The 12,130-nt window shown below is 48.3% G+C and overlaps 1 protein-coding gene and 1 pseudogene across 1 annotated transcript in view; one reads left to right on the top strand and one right to left on the bottom strand.

Annotated features, from left to right (window-relative positions):
- The window catches only part of LOC135891996 (patatin-like phospholipase domain-containing protein 6), a 536,125-nt pseudogene that overhangs the window by 92,347 nt on the left and 431,648 nt on the right, over positions 1 to 12,130 (top strand).
- The window catches only part of LOC135891918 (gametocyte-specific factor 1-like), a 30,551-nt gene continuing 19,264 nt past the window's right edge, over positions 844 to 12,130 (bottom strand). Inside the window, exons 9-11 of the mRNA XM_065419603.1 lie at positions 4,907 to 4,982; positions 1,876 to 1,918; positions 844 to 894 (exon numbers count right to left, since the gene is read on the bottom strand). Coding sequence (XP_065275675.1) covers positions 844 to 894; positions 1,876 to 1,918; positions 4,907 to 4,982 — 170 coding nt within the window. The remainder of the gene's footprint in view (positions 895 to 1,875; positions 1,919 to 4,906; positions 4,983 to 12,130) is intronic.

Raw genomic sequence — 12,130 nt, 5'->3', positions numbered from 1 at the left:
GTTACTAGGTTTGATATGGGGGTAACAGTGAAATTCCTGGCCTGTGATAACTAGGTCAGGCTATACGAGGCCACTAGATCTTAAGAGGCATAAGAACGGGCATACTGGGTCAGACCAATGGTCCACCTATCCCAGTATCCTGTCTTCTGACAGTGGCCAATGCCATATGTCCCAGAGGGAATGAACAGAACAGGTAATCAAGCGATCCACCCCCTGTTGCCCATTTCCAGCTTCTGGCAAACAAAAGCTAGGGATGCCATCCCTGCCCAGCCTGGCTAATAGTCATTGGTGGAACTATCCTCCATGAACTTATCTAGTTCTTTTGAACCCTGTTATAGTCTTGGCCTTCACAACATCCTCTGGCAAGGAGTTCCACAGGTTGACTGTGCGTTGTGTGAAGAAATACTTCCTTTTGTTTGTTTTAAACCTGCTGCCTAGTAATTTCACTTGGTTACCCTTAGTTCTTGTGTTATGAGAAGGAGTAAATAATACTCCCTTATTCACTTTCTCCTCACCAGTCATCATTTTATAGACCTCTATCATATGCCCCCTTAGTTGTCTCTTTTCCAAGCTGAAAAGTCCCAGTCTTATTAATCGCTCCTCAAAGGCAATGAAGGGTTCATTCCATCCAAGCCACCTCTGTTGGGAAGGAAAAGTAGATGGGAAATGCACTTTTCAGAAGGGTTAATGTGGCACTGGGCACCTGTCAGGCCATTGACATGGTCTCTTCTGGGAGCAGAGAACGCAACACACTGTTGATACAAAGGGAGGTTTTATTTCTCAGTCTGGACACTAAGAACATGTCTAAAATGGCTATTGGGGAAATCTACAAGTTTAAAAGCTTCAACTCTTCTCCAGGCTGCTCTTTCCCATAGCAGGAGCCTCACAGACAGCCTGCAGAGAGAGTGAGAGAGAGAGAGAGAGAGAGAGAGAGAGAGTCAGGAATGATGACAGACTACAGGTGGGGGAAGGTACTACATTTATAAACAGCAGATCCTGCTGTAATGTCACATGCCATGATTGAGTTATGTCAAGGTTACAGAAGATGACCATGTTTTCAGAATCAGAAGCCAAGGCATCAAATCGAAGGGTTGAGCCACCGGCTATACCAGTACAGTTAAAGTGATGCACCCTAGTGTTGAGGCAGTTATGCTGGTACCGGAGTCCTAGTCCTGGGATAGCTATTCCTATACGAGAAGGTAAATAAGCTCTACTGATATAAACATGTAGAACTACATCCACACTAGGGGTGGTACTGGGGACTACAGTGCTAAAAAGTCACACCCCTCACTGACCTAATTGCCCCAGTACAAGATCTGTACACAGACCAGGCCTTAGGGTCACATGTTACTTATACAAGAGGGCACTATTTTAGTGTGCACTATATAGCCCCAGAGAGCTTCTGACTGAAAAGCAACATCAGCCTGTTTCTAGTGGAGGAAAGTCCTCTAGGACACCATGCTTTCAGGAAGTGACACTAGTTCAGTAACATTCACTTTGGGCAGGGAGCAGCTTTGTTGGAGTCCACCCTCATTTGGGATCTTAGTTCGACTGCTCCCTCATTCCATGGGATTGTTCTGCTCATGAAAGCAGTGTGCCTTGAGCAAGTACCTTAGTAACTAGTCCCTTCAGAGACCGGACAGCAAATGTCCTCGAGTACAAGACATGCCCAAGATATGAGGACAGTAAGACTCAGGGCTGACCCAGTACAGCAGGGACATACAGGGTCTTGTGATAAACTGGATGTTATGTCATGACCCTTCCCCACCTCCCAGACAGTTATAACAGTTTAGTCCCACTCCCATGGTGTCCTGGCCTCATACCATTTCTCCAGGAGTGACCCTTTGGAGTCCACGCTGCTGCTGAGGTGCTCACGGCCTGCATTTGCTGGTTTCCATCCTGGCCTCTCTCACCAAGACTGGACAATGAGACGGAAATGGAGAGGAGTTAGTACACATACACCAGGATGAGGAGTTAGCATGGCCCATGTCAGGCTGCCAGATAGTCCCTGCAGACAGCTCCCACATACTTTCTGCATAGGACATGCCTGCATCACGGGACCCTGCCTCCATAAGCCCCATCCCCACTGCCACATGCACCTTAGTCCAGGTTATCCAGCTCTGAAAGGCCAGTTCTAAATAGGACCCCATGGCATTCGATTGGATCTGCCACCTGTGTGTGCTTGAGGGTTCCCCCTTCTGCCGGCTGGACTTTCCCTTAGGGAGTCCTGGCAGGGTCTCTCTATCCTGTTCCCACATGCTTTCTGCATAGGACATGCCTGCATCACGGGACCCTGCCTCCATAAGCCCCATCCCCACTGCCACATGCACCTTAGGCCAGGTTATCCAGCTCTGAAAGGCCAGTTCTAAATAGGACCCCATGGCATTCCCTTGGATCTGCCACCTGGGTGTGCTTGAGGGTTCCCCCTTCTGCCGGCTGGACTTTCCCTTAGGGAGTCCTGGCAGGGTCTCTCTATCCTGTTCCATGTCAGCGTGCACTGGCTTGTTTCCCCACAATACGCCTGGTAACAAGTAAGTCTTGTCCCAGGAGCAGGGGCAATGCCTTGGTTGTAAGCTGCCATGTACCTTCCCAATGCAGCCCACATGTGAGCTTGGACCTTCAGCCCAGGTGAACGATGGCCCCCTCCCACCTTTGCAAACAGAAGCTGTTCAGACACCTGCATGGATTTTACTCCTGGCCAGGAGGGTTTGTGTAGAACGTGCCCACAGCGTCTGGATCATGAGCTCTCTGGCGCATGAGCAGTCTTGGCTTGTTTGCCCAGCCCCTAGCACAGCGGGGTCCTGCTCCCCATCTGAGGTCCCCAGGTGCTACCACCACTTGAACCCTGCTTAGAAAGCACATTTACATTAACTGGCATACGTCAGCATTTCCTGCTGCCACGTGTTTAAACGGGGGAAGGAGCTGGACATGTTCCACTCACAAAGCAAGGATTTCAGGGTGAAGCAGCCAACAGCTGACTGCTCCTGCATATCCAGTCTTGCTTTGGAACTCAGCCTGCGTTCCCTTAGAGGGACATTTCACTTCCAGTAAGAGCCCCCCACATCTCTGGTGTTCAGCTGTTTGACCCCCAAAGCTACAGTGTGGCTTCCATTCCATTGAACTCCGGATCCCCTGCCCCTAGTGCCCCTGTGCTGCCAGGGTTCAAGAGCTTGCTAACTTGCCACACTGCATTGTCCGAGGCCAGGTGTACACCGCCCCCCCGAGCCATGTAGCTATACCGCCCTAGCCCCCCAGGTAGACAATGCTGTGTCGACAAGAGGGCTTCTGCCATCGACATAGCTACCGCCTCTCGGAGAGGTGGATTAGCTACACCCTCCCATCTTCACTAAAGCACTACAGCTGTAGCACTCTAAGTGAAGACAAGCCCTAAGCCATGAGAAGGGTTAAGGACCAAGGAGCCCCAATGCTCTCGGTTACATGGGTATAAGCTAGGAGAAGCTCCATGGATGACTGTGAAATTGCTAATGGAATTTAATAGACTCTGGCCCTGACAGATGTTTTGGATCCTGATGGACCCAAAGGAGCAGAAATTGGGTTGGGCTTCCTCCCTCATGCACGAGGGGGTGTGTGGACAGGAACAGAGCAATGTATTTCAGACATGATTGCTGCCTCCTTCCCACTCATCACACCACTCACAGGCCTTTCTGCCTGGAGCCTTACTTGCCTTGGCAGGCTGCTCCCAGTCCTACCCAGCTGGAGCTGCCTTCTTCTCTGTAGCTTCCCCAGGACTTTTCCTTACCTATCACAGAGACCTGATCGGTGGGTCACATGACCCAGTCACATGACATTCATTTTCCCCACTTGGGGAAAAACATGTCACAGATGGGGCCAAGACCTATGGGGCCAGCTGCCCTGTGACAGTGTTCACATTATCTGTAAAAAGCAACAGAGGGTCCTGTGACACCTTTAAGACTAACAGAAGTATTGGGAGCATAAGCTTTCTTGGGTAAGAACCTCACTTCTTCAGATGCAAGTAATGGAAATTACTTTTACATACATGTAATTACAAATTACATCATGATTTCCATTACTTGCATCTGAAGAAGTGAGGTTCTTACCCACGAAAGCTTATGCTCCCAATACTTCTGTTAGTCTTAAAGGTGCCACAGGACCCTCTGTTGCTTTTTACAGATTCAGACTAACACGGCTACCCCTCTGATACTTGACACATTATCTGTGAGACCTGGGCACATCAGTTCTTTCCCACCCCTGCAAACTCAGGCAGGAGTCTCCAAGCAGTTCTCTTGGTGGCTCCATTTATGCCCAGCAGAACCATGTACTGGCCCAGTTCTGACCTCAGTTACACCTGCACAGCCTGACTAAGGGCTGCAGATTGCATGGGTGTAACATGAGCAGAAGCAGGCCCATTACAGCCTTGGGTATTGCAGGGATGTTTCTAGGGAAGTTCCGTTAGATTTCTGGTCACCCACCTAGAACGGCAGTATCCACGAGTGACTATTGCAGGAGTGCACAGAGCTGTTAGAGGGGCAAGAGCCCAGCTGGCCAGACAGTGTGGCCAGCCCCAAGTGGTAAACACAAACCAGCCTAAAAGTCAGGCCTCAAAACCCCATGAAATCCTAGGAGTTGGTTTCTTTTTGCCTGCTGGTTACTGAGCATTTAGGCTTACACAGTCCATGTTTTCAACCTTTCCTCTCAACCAGCAGGGCTAGACACTTGTTGTAAATCACTCAGCTTCCCAGCCGCTGGGGCTTTACAAAAAAAAAAAAAAAAAAAGCCACCAAGGATCATGAGACTTGCAATAAAGTTATCCCAGTTAGCAGCACTGCCAGTGCCATAGCTCTTGTCACTAGTAGAGCTGGGACATTCACGCCAGTGAGGGACCCAGCCTGATCTGAGAAGACGTGAGAGGAGAGTTAGCTCTTACCTTTGACTTGTGCTTAAGGTGTGATTTGTCTTGGAGCCAAGAACAAAAGGAGAAGTAGCACCAGACTCATCTGCGTCTGAGGAGGAAAAGCTTAGTGTGAATGCACAATGAAAGGCTTCTGGACAGGTTTAACACACCACGACTTTACACCCATAGATAACATGAACTAGAGGCCATTGGCCCTGCTCTCTCCCCAGCCCACTTACTTGGAACAGATCCTGTTCCACAGTTCTCCTGAGCTGTGTTTCAGAAGGAAGATGCAACTCCATGCTCTGGGCATCCTAAGCCTCTAACTGCTAGAAGCTGGGAGTGGACCACTTGAAAGTTGCCCTGTTCTGTTCATTCCCTCTGAAGCAGCTGGCGCTGACCACAGTCAGAAGACCAGATACTGGACTAGATGGACCATTGGTCTGACCCAGTACGGCCATTCTTATGAATGCCCACTGTGCTAGCCCTGCTCCTGCTGCCCTCCCGAGTTATAAGGGGCATGGGCATGTAGAGGAACCACAATGTCAGGGGTGCTAGCTGGTCTGTTGGAAGGGGTTCTCTCTTGGGATTTGGGAGCACTGCCAACACCCTAAATGGCTACATGCTCAGGCCCTCAGTAACAGGCTAGAGAAGTTTTATACCTGCACAACAGTTCAGCTTGCAATTGACAGGGCTGGGGCCTGGCACAGAGGGTTGGAGCAGGATATAGACTTGTTTGCAAGAGACTGCAAACATCTCATGAGTTGTCAGCCTTGTCAGTGTTGGTGTAGCAGTGTCCGTCCCAGGATGTGAGAGAAACAGGGGAGGGGAGGCGAGATCTTTTAGTGGATCAATGTCAGTTGGTGAGAGAGGCAAGCTTTGGAACCACAAAGAGCTCTTCTTCAGGGCTGGGCAAGGTACTCAGAGCATCACAGCTAAACACAAGGTGGAACAGATTGTTTAGAATATGTGCTAACTACTTATACTAAAGGACCATTCAAGGTGAAGTGACTTGTTAAAACCTCTCGGAAGGCAGCTGGGAGCGGGGGGGGGGGGGAAATGTTAGTGGGTTACAGATTGTTGTAATAAGCCATAAATCCAGTGAGGAGTCCGGTGGCACCTTAAAGACCAGTGTTGAGAAGGCTAAGTCAATCAGGGTGGATGTGATCCACTCCCAATAACTGATGCTGATCAGGTGGTTCCTCAGTTTCTTTGAGAGTGTGTGGCACAATCTCTCACCATAGTCTGTATTTGTGCGAGTTTTTTCATGAAGTTTGTGGATTTCCACTTCATACGGCTAAATTCAGTGCCTTGCATGGTGCCAAGTATCAGAGGAGTAGCCGTGTTAGTCTGTATCCACAAAAACAATGAGGAGTCCAGTGGCACCTTAAAGACTAACAGATTTATTTGGGCATAAGCTTTTGCACAGATAGACAGACAGACAGACATCATCTTCCTCTCCAAGTGCAAACAGATGGACAACATACCAAATGGACTGAAGGTAAAAAATTCATCGCCATACTGCACTGACTATGGGGAGAGATTGTGCCACACACTTTCAAAGAAACTGAGGAACCACCTGATCAGCATCAATTATTGGGAGTGGACCACATCCACCTTGATTGAATTGGCCTTGTCAACACTGGTTCTCCACTTGTGAGGTAACTCCCTTCTCTTATGTCAATATATTTATACCTGCATCTGTAATTTTCACTCTATGCATCTGAGGAAGTGGTGGGGGGGTTTATCCACAAAAGCTTATGCCCAAATAAATCATAGAATATCAGGGTTGGAAGGGACCTCAGGAGGTCATCTAGTCCAATCCCCTGTTCAAAGCAGGACCAATTCCCAACTAAATCATCCCAGCCCGGGCTTTGTCAAGCCTGACCTTAAAAACCTCTAAGGAAGGAGATTCCACCACCTCCCTAGGTAACCCATTCCAGTGCTTCGCCATCCTCCTAGTGAAAAAGTTTTACCTAATATCCAACCTAAACCTCCCCCACTGCAACTTGAGACCATTACTCCTTGTTCTGTCATCTGCTACCACTGAGAACAGTTTAGATCCATCCTCTTTGGAACCCCCTTTCTGGTAGTTGAAAGCAGCTATCAAATCCCCCCTCATTCTTCTCTTCTGCAGACTAAACAATCCCAGTTCCCTCAGCCTCTCCTCATAAGTCCTGTGCTCCAGCCTCCTAATCTTTTTTGTTGCCCTCCGCTGGACTCTTTCCAATTTTTCCACTTGTAGTGTGGGGCCCAAAACTGGACACAATACTCTAGATGAGGCCTCATCAATGTTGAATAGAGGGGAATGATCACGTCCCTCAGTCTGCTGGCAATGCCCCTACTTATACAGCCCAAAATGCTGTTAGCCTTCTTGGCAACAAGGGCACACTGTTGACTCATATCCAGCTTCTCGTCCACTGTAGCCCCTAGGTCCTTTTCTGCAGAACTGCTTCCTAGCCATTCGGTCCCTAGTCTGTAACAGTGAATGGGATTCTTCCGTCCTAAGTGCAGGACTCTGCACTTGTCCTTGTTGAACCTCAGATTTCTTTTGGCCCAATCCTCTAATTTGTCTAGGTCCCTCTGTATCCTATCCCTACCCTCCAGCGTATCTACCACTCCTCCCAGTTTAGTGTCATCTGCAAACTTGCTGAGAGTGCAGTCCATGCCATCCTCCAGATCATTAATGAAGATATTGAACAAAACCAGCCCCAGGACCGACCCTTGGGGCACTCCACTTGAAACCAGCTGCCAACTAGACATGGAGCCATTGATCACTACCTGTTGAGCCCGACAATCTAGCCAGCTTTCTCCGATACTACAGAATATGCTTGAAGAAGCAAGTCCAGGATATACACCTTAACATACTCCAAACTGCCTTCACCAAAGGACACTCCAGAGAAGTAACTCCAATCATGGAAGGGGACACCCAAATACCCCAAGAGAACCTGCTTCAATAGAGAAATAACCACCCCTTCCCCCAACTGCACACCCCTGCCACCTCACACTGGAATCCATATTTGGTTTCAAACAACTGCCATACAGAGCACATGTATAAAGTTTGCTGACGATACCAAGCTGGGAGGGGTTGCAAGTGCTTTGGAGGATACAATTAAAATTTAAAATGTGGACAAACTGGAGAAATGGTTTGAAGTAAATGGTAGTTTGAGTAGTGAGTTCTAAAATGCCTAACCTGTCCTTGCTGGAGTAATTATCACTATGGTAAATTTATCTAGATATCTATATCTATAGAGAGATGTTGTTTCTACTGGTGGTGCACATCCACACATACCTCAGTGCATAACACAAATTTATTCTGCACATGGATGGAAAATAATTAAGAGGTAACATTGCCTATGAGTAAAGCTGTGAGTTTGTCACAGAGGTCATGGATTCCGTGACTTTCCATGACCTCCATGACTTCTGCAGCAGCCAGTGCAGCTGGCTCCGGGGCTGCCCGAGCAGCTCAGGCAACACCTGAGCCAGTCGCACCAGCCACTGCTGGGTCAGTCTTGGGCACCCCCACCCAACAGCAAGAGCAGCAGTTTGGGTGTGGGAGGGGGCTCAGGGCTGGGGCATGGGAGGGGATGAGGGCTCTGGGTGATGTTGCTGCTTCCAGGGAGCTCCCCCAAGGTAAACATGTCCCTCAGCTCCTAGCAGCTCTCATTGGCCACGGTTCTCCACCCCCCAGCGCTCCCAAGATTTAGTCAGGGCTATAGTACAAGTCACAGGCTGGGAATTTTCTCTCTTTTTTTTTTTTTTTTTTAAAAAACAGCCCATGACTTTTAGTAAAATACCTGTGACTAAACCATAGCCTTACTTATAAGGGAAGATTTGAAAAAAAAAATTGGGTTTGTTTAGTCCAAAGAAAAGACGAGAAGAGAGATAGATAACAATTTTCACAAGGGGGCAGGGGGGGAGAAGAGGGAGGAGAAAATTGTCCTCTTTAACCTCTGAAGATAGGACAAGAAGCAATGGGCTTAAATAGCAGTAAGGGAGATTTAGGTTAGCCATGGGGCGGGGGGAAGCTTCCTGTCAGTGCAGTTAAGCACTGGAATAAAGTTGTCTAGTGATGTGGTGGAATCCCCGTCATTGGACATTCTTAAGAGCAGGTTAGACAAACACCTGTCAGGGATGGTCTAGATCAGGGGTGGCCAACCTTGGCTCTGGAGCCACATGCGGCTCTTCAGAAGTTAATATGCAGCTCCTTGTATAGGCGCTGACTTCTAACTTTGCTAGACACTAAAAATAAAAAATCATGGACTGAAGAGACACACTGGATTTATGGTTTATTACAGTAATCGATAATCCACTAACAACTCCCCCCAGCTGCAATCCCCCCCTATGACTGGAGGGGTGTTAACAGGCCAATTCACCATGAATGGTCCCTTGAAATGTGTTAACTACTTGTGCAAGAGCCAGCAGGAGGGCTCAGTCCTGCCCTGGAGGAGCCAGTGGTTGCTCTCACTGATTTTAGCAGCAGGGAGCTGGCCTTGTCCATGCTATGGGGCTTCAGGGAAGAGATGCCCACTGCTTTGGATAAGCCAGCAGGACCCCGGCACAGGAGAAACCTCAGCAGCTGGAGACAAAGTGCCACCATATTCATTAAACCTGCAGCCCCAGAGCCTTGATGTCAAATTCCAACACTATTGAAGCTGTGGCAGCTCAGCAGGAGCAAAGGGGGGGGGGTAAGCCTGTCAGTGCCCCCAAAATTCCCCAAGTGGAGACAGACACAGCCTTGTCAGCTACAGCTTGCTTTGGCCACAGTAGGATTTTGGCGTGTTAACCACACACCCACCTTGGTTAGAATTTAAATGTGTTAAGTATTGCATTATACAGCTTAGTTTATTAAACTAGTCAAGACAAAGCAGTTGTACTTTAGCATGTGCTAAACTGGTCGAGTGAAACCCTAGCCACCACAATCTAACACCAAACCTTTAATCCTATTTAAAAGCAAAAGCCCACAGCTGTCTAAACTGGGTTATCTACAGGCGGAGTTGACCAGAGTAGCTATTCTGGGATAGTGCCCAAATGAGGTGGGGGCTGTTTCAGAACAAAGCATGATTTTATTCCAGGATTACTTCACTTATGAAGCAAAGGAATTACTCTGGAATTGAAGTCACCGATTCTGAAATACTCAGGGAATTGTCACTGAACATCAGTCAGCTTCCATGTGCAGACAAGGTATAGTAGTGACTGGTAAAGCTAAAGGAGCATGGTGTTTGGTTTCATGCTCTAAGGCCTGGTCTACACCTAGGTCGCTTCGGAGTGTGAAAAAATCCCCCCCCCCCCCCCCGAGAGAGATGTAGCTAAGCCAACCTAAGCCGTGGTATAGACACCAGTGGGTCAATGGAAGTATTCTTCCACTAATCTAGCTGCCTCCTTGAGGGGGTGGATTAAACTTCAGTGACTGAAAAACTCCTTCCACTATTGCAGTAAGTACCTACACTATAGCACTTGTAGTGTAACCATAGCCTCAGCCAAGTCCTGTGAGGCATAGGTACCACATGCCAATGACATCAGAGACAACAGCTTCTTCACCAACACTCACCTGCCTCCCAGTCCTCTTGGCAGGGGGGACACTGCCAGGATCTTGGGGTCTCTTTCAGTTCCTTCTTGGGACTGAAAGTCATTGATGTGCCTGCAAGCAGAGGAGACACGTTACAGGACTTGGAAGGAAGAGGAGAAGCAGGGTAGCTAGTCTAGGAGTGAAACATGGTTGTCTAAGTATCAGAGGGGTAGCCGTCTTGCATCTGAAGAAGTGAGGTTCTTACCCACGAAAGCTTATGCTCCCAATACTTCTGTTAGTCTTAAAGGTGCCACAGGACCCTCTGTTGCTTTTTATGGTTGTCTAAGTGGATCATGGCTCAGTTCTGTTAGCCAGAGGCCCAGCATTACAGAGGGTCAAAGGCCACATTTAACTGGAGATGCTCCTTAGTTGGGGAAGATTCTCTGAACTCTCCTCAGAGCCAGGCTCAGGTCAGACTGAAGTGTGTCCAGGGTCTCTGCTCTCCTGTGCTGGCCCCAGCTCACTCCAGCCAGCTGGACAGCCTTTGTTCCCCAGAGCACAAGCTCATCCACCCTCAAGTTCCTGCCATGCACAAAATGGAGAAGCCTTTAAAAGCCAAACACCTTGACAAGCTGAGAAGTGTTGGCTCCTACAACCCTAGTTGGGAAGACCAGAGAACTCTCCACAATCACCCTGACATTACACAATGGGGCCAATATGGTTCCACTGCTATAAACAGGGCTCACGCAGAGCTGATGCCATCAGCCCTACAGGGCTCAGTACACACACTGATCTCCAGAGTTCTCATTACAGCTGTGGGGCCAGGTTCTCATCACAGCTGAGACAGGAAAACCAAGGAAATGCGAGTTTCCTGTCCGAAAGCAGGACAAATAGTAAAAGCCACCACACAAAAACAAAAAACCCACCAAGTTTATCAGCTAGCCCCCCCTCCCCCAATTTGGTTCAAGTGAAAGTGTTTTGTTTTTGACTATTTTGATTAACATAAGAACATAAGAGCTCCCATATTAGGTCAGATCACGTTCCATCTTGCCCAGTATCCTGTCTCCAATGGTGGCCCTGACCAGAGCTTCAAGGGGAGTAAACAGAACAGAGCAATTATGGAGTGATCCACCCCTCTCTTCCACTCCCAGCTTCTGGCAGTCACAGGTTTAGAGTCACCTAAAGCATGGGGGTAACATCCCTGATCATCTTGGCTAATAGCTGTTGATGGATCTATCCTCCAGGAAGTTATCCAATTCTTGCTTAAACCCAGTTACACTTTTGGTCACCACAACATCCCATGTCAATGAGTACCACAGGTTAGTTGTGCACTGTGTGAAAAAGTACTTCCTTTTGTTTGTATTAAACCTGCTGCCTATTAGTTTTATCAGGTCACCCCCTGGTTTTTGTATTGTGTGAAGCAGTAAATAATGCTTCTCTATTCACTTTTTCTACAACAGTCATGATTTTATAGGCCTCTATCGTATCCTCCTTAGTCATCTTTTTAGTCTCTCCTTGTATGGAAGCCATTCCAGACCCTTGATCATTTTTGCTTCTCTTTTCTGAGCCTTTTCCAGTCCCCACAGCCTAACATCGGTTTCAGAGACCCCCATCCCCTCCACTGGCACGACATGTAGCTGACAGGAAAGCAGGACAGCCATGCAGCAAAGGGCTGAGATAGGGCATTCAGAGTAAGGCATGGAGCTGAAGCCCAGGATCAGACTCTGGAAGGGATAACAGCCATTTCA

The sequence above is a fragment of the Emys orbicularis genome, chromosome 19 (assembly GCF_028017835.1).
Source record: "Emys orbicularis isolate rEmyOrb1 chromosome 19, rEmyOrb1.hap1, whole genome shotgun sequence".
NCBI classification, from domain to species: domain Eukaryota; kingdom Metazoa; phylum Chordata; order Testudines; family Emydidae; genus Emys; species Emys orbicularis.
The sequence above is the reverse complement of the archived record's forward strand: the minus strand, read 5'-3'. Positions and strand labels throughout refer to the sequence as shown.